We start from the raw sequence: 14,303 nt of genomic DNA, 5'->3' as shown, positions 1-14,303 counted from the left end.
TGCAGAATCGGCAGACTAAAAGCAAGCACCCCACGACTGTTCTTCCCATAAAGGAGAGCGATTCCACCTACAGTCGTCCATGTTTAGAATAGACAGGCTCCCTTTGGTTTATCCATTTGAGTGAACATTAGACACGTTAATAAGTCCATTACTCTTTTGCAGGACTTTTTCTTACACAACCACATCAGTTTGTCCCATTTAAAAATGGGAGCATGGGATACATATCAACTAAATGGCAATCCTGGAGCTCGCCCGACTGAAGCTCAAGAAAACAAGTCTCGAGAGATTTCAGAGAATATGCTCATGAGGAAAGTTAGCTACGAAACAATGTTTCTCATTTCAGGACAACACTAACAAGTTGAATGCCAAGAGGTCAAAGTGAAGACCCGCCTGGAAGAGAGAAACATGGCTATTAACCTGCGTCAGAAAACTGCCATGCTAAAATACAACACAGCTGTACCACTAGTTACGCTTCTCTCAGGCACGATGTGCAATTTCAGGTCGAGGAATGTTAAATTCAGATGGACATTCATGAGGTTGAGTTTAGGATAATACATTTCAAATTGATTCACAGGGCAAGAAACGGAGGAAATGCTTTGTCATTGGGCAGGGAAGATGCAGAGACGAGCAGGGATCAGCCACAGTGCCCTGGTGCCTTAAAGGAGCTGAAGCAGCATAAAGAGCTGCAAGTCAACAAGCGCTTGAGTAGCGGAGAGCACTTTTTAAAAACTTGGTTTTTAGACCACTGCTAGACACAAGCAGCTCAGGCAATGTTTCCTGTTTCTGACTTCGCTATCAGGCTATACTCCTAGTGGTAGTGCCGATACACAATGCGTTTCTACGCATGCTATAATAAAATCAATAACCCCATTTAGTACCTGCAAGATGTTCTAATCGGATTTAGCGGTGTGACCAAGGTTCCCGCTCCACGACTGCAGAAGGGATGGCCAGAGACAGGCACTCGCTTCTGGATTTTAATACGGCACCTGATGTGTTTTGCTATTTGTGCGGAACAGGTCTGGAAATAAATTAACAGAAAGCAATCCCTCTGCTTGCATGGGCTCTTACTAGAACAATGGGGATATGAAAAAAGTGACAACGAGGAAAGCATCCATGACTAGGGGAGCCGAAGCCGCAGCCTCACTGCACCTCCCCATGGTCACTTACCTCGCCTGTCTCCCAGGCGAACCCAGATCTTCACAAATTCAATCCTTTTCTGTGAGTATTCAAAAATGAAACTCAGCGCTGAAAGTTAGCCACAGCTGTGTTACTAGGGACACCTAGTAACAGCCCGTGGCACTGCACCCTTTCCTTAAGATCTACTTTAGGCATTCCATTACCCAGTGGCTGACCGGACGAGCATTTCTTCCTTCATTAGTGGTATTTTCTTATTGCTTAGGCTACAAACACTTGAATAAAATGCTCGGAAACGCTCGTGCTCATTCCTAAAGCCACTGGGTGATGAAATTCCTATATTAGGTCTGAAGGAAACGGTGCAGTACCACAGGCTGTTACTAGGTATCCCACTTAACCGCCTGTGGTACTACATCTTTTCCTTAAGACCTAATATTTAAATTCCATTACCCAATGGCTTTTCAAAACTAGAAGTTTACCCTTTTCTTAAGATATGCCAACTTCTCTATTATGTAGAGATAGCACTTCCACAAAAAACAATAATGAAAAATAACCGGTCAAGACTCGAAAAACTGAAAATAACCTAAATATCTGAAAGGAACACACTAGTTATAGATTCCTTACCTTAGAATTACCCCCAGGCGTCAGACTGGATCCGGAAAGTTTTTCATCAGCAGTACCGCTGCGCGTCGGAAGGTAGCATCGGTCTGCTTCGCATTAGTCATTGGTGTCGTGTCGCCGGGATAACGTCACGGTAGCTACTTAGTCTCTGCCCTCGTGCGCTGATGTCCGTTTCTTTTTCCACGCCAGCTAGCGCAGATCCAGAGAGCAGTACCTCCAGTCACTTTTTGACTGACGTTTTCTCGACTTTTGTCAACGTCTTTTTTTGAGTCTACGACTCCTGGTGCACGAGGAATGCTCGGTTTCAAGGCCTGCGGCTCCTGTCCCCGACTGATGTCTGTTACTTATCCGCACTGCGTGTGCCTCTTTTGCCTGGAGCATGACCACGACCCGGACTCGTGCTCCTGTCAGGCGATGGCACCAAAGACTTTGCGGGAGCGGTCCCGAAAACTGATTGAGCGCCTTAGGTCGGCCCTGCCCCGTTCGAGGTCGCAAGGGAGGTCGAGGGACCGGTTTTGGAGCCATCACCACTCGTCCAAGTCATCGAAGTCTTCTCACTCTGGGTCGGGTAAGTCGAAGCACAAAAAGGTCTAAGAAGCATCGTTGCTCTTCAACTTCTCCCCGTCGGTCAGCTGACGCGACGAATGATGCGGGCGGTGCATGTCCTCTTTGGGCAGCCCGAAACCGCCGGCGCGCCTTCGGGCCCTGCAGACTTGCTTGGGGGGGGCCTAGGCCTTCTCTGTAGTTTGCTCTGGCCACAGCTCTGCAGGCCCCCCCTTGGATCCAGGCCTGGATTCGGTTCGGCGCCAGTTGACCTTTACACCTCTACCAGCTCCGCTTCCTCCGGCACCTCAGCCGCAACAGACGTCGGTCGTGTCCCTGGCCAGCGTCGAATCCGGCCTCCATCCCGATGTGGACCTGGAGCCGGACCGGTGTAGTCCGTCGCCAAGTGGGGTTTTTGTGCCCCTGATCACACCTCGGTCCCTTTTCGGCCAGATTGGCAACCTGAGGAGGAGGACTGGGAGGGGTCAGGTGACCCTTTAAATGACTGATCAGATGGGATCTGAGCAGGACTGGAGAGAGGAACTGGGGGATGCCAGTGGTCTTGACACATCTCCTGACCTTGGCACGTTGTCTCCTCCTACCGTGGCTACGGAGGAGGGAGCGTCTTGTGCAGTGGTGTTGCGTGGGGCGGCCAAGGCCCTCAACCTCGAGCTTTCTACGGTGGCGTTCAGGACTAACCTCCTGACAGAGGTGCTTCAGCCGACAGCAAGCTCTTTGGAGCCCTTGCTGCTGTTCAATGAGGCCCTCACTGACGTCCTTTTGTGCACGTGGTCCAGGCCCAACACGGGGGCGCCCGTAGATAGGATGATTGCCCGATGCGCAGCCCGGCTCCGGACAACCCCACTTCCCTCTCCCATCACCCCACCCCGGAGAGCTTGGTGGTCCAAGTCTCCACTTCCAAGAGCGCTTTCCCGATTGCTCCAACGGAAAAGGAATCCATGAAGCTGGACCATCTTGAAGATTTTTTCCTCCGCCAGCTTAGTACTGTGGTCCGGTAAATTCTGCATGTCTCTTGGGCCGTTATTCCCACTCTGTGTAGGATACGGTTGCGCAGGTGCTGGCTCAGTGTCCGGAGGCGGCCAAGGCAGTGCTCTCCCAGGCTGTCGCCGCCAGGAGGGATGCTGCGAAGTTTACCATACGTTGTGGGCTGGACACCGCCGACTCTCTAGACCAGACCATTTCAACATCAGTAGCGCTGCGTCGCTACGCCTGGATGAGATCGACAGAACACCTTGATGGACATGCCCTTAGATGGGCGTCTCCTTTTTGGCGACTCTACACTAAGACGGTATACGCCTGTCAGTGGAACAAATTTGTGACATGATGCACAGCAAAGGCTGTGGATCCTTTCTCTGCCCCTCTTTCTGAGGTTCTCTTGTTCCTCCTTTCTTTGGCCCAGCAGGGCTCTGCTCTGGGCACAAGGGCTATCTCTCGGCCATTTCTGCCTACCTCCGGCTTCCAGATCAGCCTTCTCTTTTCTAGTCCCCGGTTGTTAATAGATTCTTGAGAGGCATAACTCAACTCTTTCCTCCTATTCCTTTTGTTTTGCCTCAGTGGGATTTGAATCTGGTTTTAACTTATTTAATGTGCGCTCCCTTTGAGCCCCTTCACAACTGTCCTTTGAGGCTTTTAACTCTCAAAACTCGCCTGGTGGCCATCACCTCTGCCAGGCGAGTGTGTGAGCTTTAGGCTCTTTCTTCAAAGCCTCCTTTTCTCTCTGTGCATCCGGACAAAGTTTTCCTCAGAACCCATCAATCCTTTCTGCCCAAGGTTCTCAATGACTTCCACATCGGGCAGACCATCACTTTGCCCACCTTGTTTCCGCCTCCACATCCTTCAAAAGAGGAAGAGAGGCTCCACCGTCTGGACCCAAAACATGCGCTGTCTTTTTATCTGGACCGCACAAAACAGTTCCGGTTTGATGACCAGCTCTTTGGCTACATGGGCGCCAAAAAAGTTTGGGCCATACACAAACTGACATTCTCTCGGTTGGCCGTTTTGCGTATCAAGGCCTGTTATTCTCTGGCGAAAATGGGGCCTCCAGTGTGGTTGCGGGCCCATTACACCAGGGCGACGGTAGCCAATACTGATTAAGGGCAAGGAGTTCCTCTGAATGATATCAGTCAGGCAGCTACGTGCTACAGCTATGTCATTGGTGTGGAAACCTGTTTTTGGGGAATAATCATTATTTGCACATCATCAAGGAAAGTGTCTTGATTTGATCCTATTCAAATCTTTATTTTGCATTTCTGAATTACAAAAAAGCTTCATTTTTGCTTTCCTAACTGCTTAACGTGTGCAGTTCGTCATTATTTACATTTTGTTACAAAGAATGACCTACAGCCTTTCCTTTCACAATTCCTGTACATCAGCAAGATTGTGATATAATTCCCTTTACTTTCTCTGACTGTAAAGTTTGTAAACACCAATGTAAGAAGCAATTGTCAGACATAGCCTAACATTTGACCTCTGTCTTTCAAGTACAGTAAATGTGATGAGATAAATACAGAAAATCGGCTCACCGTCTGCCAGTGGGTCACGACCCACAGTTTGGGAAACACTGGTCAACCTTTTGACAGACATGGGCCATTGGGTGGAACTGGTGAGGGTAGAGACTGAAACTGCTTTGTCTCACTAATAAACGAGCCAATACTTCAAACTGAACCGATTCTGTGCTGTACGAAAATAACTTTTGCCGTGACAAACTTTGCGGGCATCCAATGAGTACGATCAATTAAAAATACAGTGTACCTTTGATTTTATACCCCTCAAACAAGCATTAACTTCAACTTGTGTAACTGATCTGAGCTATGACTTTCAGTTTAACTAACATGTGTCACTTGTGCTAATTGCTCATATGCTAATTTCTTGTCCAGGTGTTTGATCTGTTAAACCAAAAGGCGAAGCTTCGGGTTTTGGAGGATGGGAAGCAGCAGGTTCAAGTAGTTGGGCTTCAAGAAAAGTTGGTTACCTGTGCAGATGATGTCATCAAAATGATAGATGCTGGTAGTGCCTGCAGGTGAGTAATTTGTTTTCTTCACTTGTTTAAAATGATATCCCTTTATTTTCCTCACTTAAAGTCCCATATGTTGAAGTAATTCTAAATTTGTTTCCTATAAGCTACACTCACACTTCGCCAAATTTAAAATATCTGCAGAGACCCTGGCAGAGCAGTCCTCAGTCTGCCATTGCCGTCTGAGCCTTGACTGCAAGCACCATTATGACCATGCTCATTAACCAAATTCAGGCAACAATTACTTTAAAAAAAAAAAAAAAACTTTTTTTTTTTTTACAAGTTTAAAATTGTTACAACTGTAAATGTCTGTCTGAATACGTAAGTGCGTGCATCTTTTCCAATCATGCACGTCTTCTGAGCATGTAATACAATAGGACTTACATGGTAATCATAACCACATCATTATACACTTCACCCTTCTGATATTGGTTATCTTCCTTTATCCTTCATGTGTGCCAATAGAAGAAAGGAAAGCACATACGCTGGTATGTATCCTTAACAAGAACATAACTAATGGCAGAAAGTGAAAAGGTTGCTCAGTGATAGACACCATGATTACCAGCTATTTTAATGAATGTCCGTGTCGTACCTCCCTCCATCAGCGAAGTAGGGTGCAAGAAATACAAGAGGATGGTTGGGTACTTCGAGATCTTGTGCATCCAGCCACATTTGATGTACATATCTATGCACCATCAGTGCCCTTGTTTAACTCTCCCCTAGGGACCAAGACCCAAAAACTAGCGATAACTTCTTACCATAGTCTGCAATCTGTTTCCTTCGCAGTACTCTAGATTCTTCAGTTCGTAACTCTGCACCTTCCTTATTTTGGCCAGTGTTTCTACCTCAGCCCGCCATCTGTTGTTTGGAGTGCCAATGAAGCATATGTCCCTGCGGTCTATCTTTAAGGCTAGGTCCAGGATTCTGTTAATCTCTCTATTCTCTGGCTGCCTCTTGTATATACTAAGAAGGTATAGCTCCTCTTTACAGTGCTGACAGTAACACCCGTTATTCACTGCACTAGAATCTCGCCCCATAATGCTTTGCTGTGCCTTTGGTTGGCTTTGTATTTTTGCCCATAACTTTGCTTGAGGTGGTCCTAGGAGAATGGGACCACCACAATCGTGGAGCATAATATGCTCTTTGTGTTCAAGGCACCTGCTTGGTCCTCCCCCTAGGTTAGGGAGACCCCAAAATCATCCCCTCTCTCATTGCCTAATATTTTTCAAAGCTCACTTTTGTGAATTGGTTAAAAGCTTTTTAACATGTAAAGATAAAGTTGTTTTATCAAAGGATTGTGGGTGAAGTAGTTTATTCCAGAGTTTTTGCATGAACTCATGCTTGCGTAATTATAAAACAGAAATCTCACATACTTTTAGTAAAAAAACAAATAACTGTCTCTACATGCCAAGATACATAGTAATCTCACAAAAATGAAAATCTAGCAAGCGGTGCCTTTAATAAAACAATAATTAATTTGATCTTTACATGCTAAAATGCATATTGTCATCTCACAAAAGTGAAAATGAAAAATTAGCAAGCAGTGAGGGAGGTGAGGATTTTGGGGTCCTCCCTAACCTAGGGAGAGAACCAAGCTGAAGCCTTGAACACAAAGAGCACATCATGCTGAAATGATTCAGTGGTGGTCTCATCCTCCTAGGACCACCCCAAGCACAGTTATGGGCAAAAATACAATCCCAACCAAAGACCCTGCAAAGCATTAAGGGACAATATTCTAGAGTGCAGTGAATAATATAGTATCCAACATCAAAACATTCCTCAAGGGGCAGGCTCTTGGGCTCAGCTGAGAGCTAATACTATAATAATCACTAACCTCTATAATCTCGCCCCATAATGCTTTGCTGGGCCTTTGGTTGGCATTGTATTTTTGCCCATAACTTTGCTTGAGGTGGTCCTAGGAGAATGGGACCACCACCGAATCGTTCAGCGTGATATGCTCTTTGTGTTCAAGGCATCTGCTTGCCCTCCCCCCTAGGTTAGGGGTGACCCCAAAATCATCACCTCTCTCATTGCCTGGTATTTTGCAAAGTTCACTTTTGTGAATTGGTTATATGCTTTTTTTTTTTTTGTTTGAAAAGCTTTATTTGAAAATCAATAAAGAAAATAGAATATACCAGCATCAAGAATTCAAATGTAAAAGAGTAATAACAAAAGAATTGGCTAGTACATGAAGAGAAAAATAAAAGCAGTTTGAGTTTTTATATGAGGTGGGGGGAGAGTAATAGGAAGAGGGTGGGGGGGATCAGTACAATAGCATAAAAGGAAGTTGCATTATACATTTCATATTACATATCAATGTGAGTGAGTTATTGATCAATTAAATCCATAATTAAATCAACATAGATGGAAAAATAGAGAACCAAGATGACTTCTTTCAAGGAGGTGAATTATTTTTTAAAACAATCTGATTTAAATAGGTAGTAAGGGGTAGCCAGAAGGAATCTCTATTGACCATTGGTTTACAGGAGGAGGCGAAGGCAACATCAAGTCTGAAAATGACAAAGGCTATTCCACCAGTGTTGTATGGAAAGTTTTGTGAGGGATTTCCAATTGAGAAATGTGTTGGAAGGCTAGAGCAAGCATGAGATCAAGGAGGCTGTTACGATGTGAGGGAAGATCTAAGGAATCAGAAAGACTACCAGCGAATAGGAGGGGTATAGAGTAGGAAATGGAGAAGTTAAACACTTGGGAGATATATGACCAGTCCTTCTCCCAAAAGTTGAAAACTGAAGGACAGAGGAAGAGAAGATGTACGAGATCAGCGTTGGAAGAACCACAAGTCCAACAGTTAGACTCAATAGAAGAGGAAAATCGGGCTATTGAGGCAGGAGTAAGGTAAAGTCTGTGATAAAGAACATAGATTGGGTAAGGGAAGCAGAACGAGAGATTTTTAAAGATCTAGACCAAAGTTTGTCACAGAAGTTTGATAGATCATTCGCATCCCAAATCAGATTCCCAAGAATTCCAATTTAGGTTTTGTTTGATCAGGATTAGGGGCTAAGAAATATTTATATATAAGGGAGGCTCTGGATATAGAAAGAAGTATTTTGAGAAGAGAGTTTTGAACGTTAGTAGAGAGCTTGAAATTGGGGAAAGGAACGTGGAGAAAGGCCATTGAAAAGATGTTTAACCCAAATAATACTTTTTAATTTCCACGGTTTCTAAAAAAAAAAGGTCTAGGTTGAACTAAAGGTTTCAAAAGGGAGCGGGTGTCTTAATAGAGGGAGGGAGGTATGTGGCGTTTTTGCTGAAAATGCCATAACTTCCTTAAAAGAAAAGGGTAATAAAGTTTGTTCAATAGAGAGCCAGAGGGGGGGTCAGAGGGGAAGGATCCGGTATGAGCCATTTCGAGGCCTGACGGAGGGAAAAAGATTTGTGTTAAGAGACAATAGTCTGGGAAGTTTACACCACCATTAGATTTTGGTTTGCGAAGAGAAGACAAGGCGATTCTGGCATGTTTATTTTGCCAAAGAAATGTACAGAGACTGGAATTAATGTGCTTAAAGTAGAGGACTGGGATATGAATTGGGAGCATGGAGAGTGTATAAATTGAAATCGGAGCAATCCTCTTAATTGAATCTAACCGGCCCCACCAAGAAAGAAAAAGGGGATTCCAAGGAAGAGAACAATTTTTCAATTTCGGGACAAAACTGTGGACATATTTAGTTAACAGAAGAGGCAATGGAATTGGAAAACCATATACCTAGATTTTTAATTCTGGAACTATTCCAAGCGAACCCAGTAGAGGAAAAGGCATGGGGAAGACAACATTTTGTGAGGGGGAGAATTTGTTTTATCAGAATTAATTTTGTAGCCAGATACCTGCGAGAAGGAATCCAATTCAAGCAAAGGGCTGGATAGAGGATTCAGAGTTAGAAATAAATAATAGAATATCGTCTGCGTAAGCAGAAAGTTTTAGCTGTTGAGCTCCATAAGGAAAGCCGGAGATGGAGTCATTATTATGAATAGAGGACGAAAAGGGTTCAAGGGCGAGAACAGGGCCAGTCTACTGTTAAAAGCTTTCTCAGCATCCACAGAGATAGCCTCGAGAGAAATGGAAAGGCAAGGAATTTTATTTAAAACATCAAGGAAAAGACTGGAATTGTCAGAGGTAAGTCTACCTTTGAAAAGACCACATTGCTCTTTACCGATAAGATGAGGCGATCTAAACGTAAAGTAAGCGATTTAGCAAATAATTTATAATCAACATTAAACAAGGATATTCGGCGATAGTACTTACAAAATTTAGGATCGCAACCCTCTTTATGATTGAGGCAGATTGTGGCTTCTTGAAAAATGCCATCAGTTTTACCAGCTAAGAAAAATGAATTGAAAAGTGTTAAGTTTCGGAAGTAATAATCCAGAAAAATGTAAATAAAATTTGACAGAAAAGCCATCTGTACCGGGAGTTTTGCCTTTGGTAAGAGGTTTAGGCAGTGGATAACTCCTTAAGGGATAGATCGGCTTCAAGATCAAAAAGATTGGGATGGGAGTTAGAGGAAGGAGGGAGTTTATCAAGATAGGCCTTAATGAGAGAAGAAGAGGGAGGGGACTAGAGTATAAAGATTTTGATAAAGTTTAAGTTCATTAAGAATTTCTTGATCTTTATGTAAAAGGGAATCCTTGAAGAATAAATAGTTTGAGAGTGCGCTCTTTTATGCGTTTTGAGATAATTTGCCAAGAGTTTCCCTGTTTTATTACGACCCCCATAGTAACGGGCACTACTACGAAGGAGCACAGAGGACGCATTGTCAGTAGTAGTTTTAATAAAAGCGAGTTTCGCTCGTATTAAAAAGGGTGATATTGAATCTTTCGAAGAAGTATAAAATTCTTGTTCTAGGAGCTTAATATGTGCTAAAGTGGCTTTCCGTTGCTGAAGAAATCGTTTTTTTTTTTTTAAACAATCTATAATAAAGCCTCTCGCAGTAGCCTTAAGAGTCCCAAATAATGAGGGGATAAATTGGGATCAGAGTTAAGTTAAAAAAAAAAAAAACATTAGCAAAGGAGTGGAAGGAGGAAGAGAAAAGAGGGTCTGAGAGAAGAGAATTATTAAAACGCCACCGAGAAGATTTGGGATGCGGAGGGAGCAAGTCCAGATCTGTTACAATTGGCGCATGGTCAGAAATAACTCTAAATTCAATAGAGGAAGATGGAGATTTTGAGATAAGGATTGAGAGAGAAAGATATAGTCTAGGCGAGAAAGGGATGCATGAGGAGGGGAGAAAAAAGAGAAATCTAGAGTGTCTGGATGAGAGAGTCCAAGAGTCAATGAGGTGTGCCTGCGATATAGTCTCGGAAATTTTTGTGGGTCTTATAGGGGACGAAACGGACCTGAGATCGACGGTCAAGAAAGGGATCTACAACTGGATTACAGTCACCTCCTAGTATGAAGTCATCTTGAATTGGATACATTTTTGCATAATCAATGGCCAGATGCAACAGTCTTGATGTGTTGGACCATAGATATTAAAAACAGTTAAAGCAACATTGTTAATTAACAGTTTAGCTATTATCCATCTACCTTCTGTGGCAATTTCTTGCGATAACACTTTACAGTTTAATTTCTTATGACATAAAATTCAACACCATTTTATTAATTAGTAGGAGAAAATAAAACTGTACCCACCCAGCTTCTTTTTAATTTTAACGCCTCAATTTCTGTGAGATGAGTCTCTTATAGAAGAACCAGATCAGGGTTATAAGAGGTGAGATGGTAAAGGATTCTCTGTCTTTTGATTGGATTAATAAAATCTTTTACATTCCAGGAAATAACTCTGAATGCAAAAACATAAAAAATTCACGTAGAACGAAATATGCAGTTATGGGAGAGTGAAAGAAGACATCAATGAAATAAGGAAAAAAGGAGATGGGAAAGGGAGAGGGAAAGACAGAGGGAAGAGGAAGAATATAAGGAGAGACAGTACAAATCCAAAAGGACTACTGAAAAGACATTCCTGAGGAGCACGAGGACGAGATGTCTGGGGCAATGGCGACGTACGGCAGATGAACAACCCAACCAGGAAGTCCAGACCACACTAGAACAAAGAGAAACATGTAGACGGACCACAAAAAGCTTAAAAAATTAGAGGGACAGACGGAACTGTGAAATATAAAGAGGAACTTAGAAAAGAAGAAAAAATTAGAAGATGCACATTTAACAAAGACAAATATGAATTAAAGAACATAAGTTAACCATGAAACATGTTGATAATAACTATATTAACTGTTATGGCAGAGATATAGTACACCAGTAAATGTTCCTTGTTAATAAATACAAAAAAAGAGGGAAGATGAAAACAGGAGTAGAGAAAAGCTAAACCTATTCAAATCATACATTAACAGTATGAAAGCTGTGTGCAGAATACAAATATGAATATAACATATCGACCATTAGAAGGACCAGCAGTATCCATGTTGGTGGAAGTATGAGAGTGTATGAACTTCTTTAGCTCTGCAGGGTCTTCAAAGGAAAGAGTATGATTTTGGAAGGTCAATTTGAAAATGCAGGGATGAAAGAGGCCATAGCTGGCTCCCAATGAGCGAAGAGGTGGTCGAAGACTCAGGAACTCTTTGCGTCTGGCTGCTGTAACATTAGAGACCTCTTGAGATAGAAAAACTTTCTGACCAAGCCAAGAGATTTGCCGTTTAGCTCTGGCTGCAGAAAGGACTGAGTAGGCCAGTATATTTCAAAAAGAGGATAATGACTCCTCGGGCCTGGCTGAAGAAGAAAACTAAGGGAGAGGGCCAAGTCTGTGGGCTCCATGAATATTGAGAGATGTAGGCATATCCAGTAGTATTGGTAGGAAGGAGGTGAAAAAGGCGACAGGACCTTACCCTTCTAAAGTTTCAGGTAATCCATAAATTCTTAGGTTATTTCTCCTGTTGCGATTTTCCAAATCTTCAGTGTGTTGCCGGAGTTTGCGAACCTTTTTCTCCAGAGAGGAAATTCTGAGAGTCACCTTGAACAGCCGATAGTTGTTGCTCAACTGTAGAGATTCTACCTTCCATTGAAGACCATTTTTTCTCCAGAAACTGTATTTTACTGTTAGTCTCCTCCACAAACGGGCGCCGGGCACGGATTTCATACAAGAGCAGCTCCAAGGAGATGGTAGGAGATGGCTTATCTGGAGACGAAGGGTCTTGTTTAAGTCTTTTAGGTGTTGAGGTAGGTGGGGAGGAATTCTGCGGAATTAAGTGCGACAATTGCGAACAGAAGACACTCCAGCCATATCTGTAGTGGATGAAGGAGTAGCAAGTGTGGAGGAAACAGGAGATGTAGATGTCGCTGTGGAGGAAGCTTTAGGAACACAGATAAATTGAGGTTTGCGTATTCTGCCCATATGCTTACGACAATCTCCCCCCCCCCCCCCCCCCCCCCCCCCCAAAAAAATGAACGTTATAATAGAGGGGAAAAACAAACTGCAGGCGTAATGTTCCAAGAAGCAAATTCCCCGTAGAAAATAGACCCAAGGTGTGAATTAAGGAGAGGAGGAGCCCAGATTACTACAGGTGATGGGAAGTATTCATGACAGAAATCGCCACAATAGATGTATTAGAAAGAGAACTCCGTTAAATGATGAAGAAATGTATTATTGGAGCACGAGAAACCTAGACAGGTCAGATTGTGCTCTTCCAGGTTGGAAAATAACCTCAAAGTATTAGAACCGTTGAGAAAAAACAGTCGACAGCAGACCAGCTTACATGTGTCAATATTATTCAGCACGGGAGATAGATTAGCTGATGTTCTGATCTGAGGTAAATAACAGCGAAGAAAGCCTGGCTGTAGAAAGCAGAGCTCTTCAGAAAGACAGACAGCTTACTGTAATAATGAGCCTCTTCACTGGACAGGAATGCTGCCGTCCGCAAATGTTAGTTGAGAGGGAATATCCACTTTACTTCACTTCATGCGAGCGTCACAAAGAAATGCATCGCATTCAAGATGGTGGGCGCTTTGAGGGGAAAATGCCAAATGCTGAAATAGCGGTAAGCGCAACGCGCTTAAAACGGGGGGAAAAAACCTCACCAGGCTTGCGGCATTTTCCGGTTTTCAGTTTGGAGTCCGCTTGTAATAGGTGCGAAATAACGCACTTGCGGCTCTTTTTATGTCCTTGTGCGGCAGAGCCTCCAGCTCAGTCGGCCATCCTGCGCAGCGCCGAGACCACGCCCCCTGGTTATATGCTTTTTAGCATGTAAAGGTAAAGTTGTTTTATCAAAGGGTTGTGGGTGCAGTAGCTTAATCCACTAGGAATGCGCAACCTCCACTTAGAACAATTTTAGGAACAAAAAAAAGGTTTGGTTTACAGGTAAATAAACTACCTGCAAGAATAGTTTTTGGTGGTTAGAACCAGGGTTCCTCAAGGTTCAGGTAGGCACTCAAATTGCACCACCAGCGGCAGCACTGGAGCAGCTGGGTGCAGAGTGCAGGAACCCAATGTTAACCAATGGGGCTAAGGGGGCCTTCGGTCAGGGACTGCTTACGAACAGGCCACTTGGCTGGGGTAGCAAAGCTCCTGGGGTTAGGATCAGCAGTGCAAGGGCCAACAATTTGCACAGGAGCTACACCTCCAGCAGCACAGGGGCTGCCGGGGTGCAGAGTGCCAAGGCGACGTCAGGGACCCTGTGGATTCCAATGGAGATCTTCGGTTCGGTAAAGATGCTACAGGCTTGGGCAGGGAGACTTCCTGAGGGCGACCACGGGCTAGAGAGGCAAGTTGGGTTCTTGGGAGATGCCTGGACACCGTTGGTCTGGCCACCCAAGGCCATGGGATGTTGGGTGCAGGGGTGTGTTTTTGTGGTAGATGTGCACTTCAGCGATCCCTGGCCTACCAGAACATTTTTTTATTTTAATGTTATTTTTTTATAGATGTTAGTGATGCTGGCAATTATTGTGCAACCTGGCCTGAAGTAAATAGTAAATTCTGTCGCTTGTGTGTTGGGGAAGGCAATTTGT

The 14,303-nt window shown here is 43.8% G+C and overlaps 1 protein-coding gene across 2 annotated transcripts in view; it reads left to right on the top strand.

The window, feature by feature from the left end:
• KIF2C (kinesin family member 2C) overlaps positions 1-14,303 on the top strand; it is a 1,365,901-nt gene that overhangs the window by 733,286 nt on the left and 618,312 nt on the right. For both annotated transcript variants that reach the window (XM_085602797.1, XM_085602796.1), the window contains one exon: positions 5,196-5,338. In XM_085602797.1, coding sequence (XP_085458923.1) covers positions 5,196-5,338 — 143 coding nt within the window. The remainder of the gene's footprint in view (positions 1-5,195; positions 5,339-14,303) is intronic.

The sequence above is a fragment of the Triturus cristatus genome, chromosome 4_2, assembly GCF_964204655.1.
Source record: "Triturus cristatus chromosome 4_2, aTriCri1.1, whole genome shotgun sequence".
Lineage (NCBI taxonomy): Eukaryota > Metazoa > Chordata > Amphibia > Caudata > Salamandridae > Triturus > Triturus cristatus.
The sequence above is the reverse complement of the archived record's forward strand: the minus strand, read 5'-3'. Positions and strand labels throughout refer to the sequence as shown.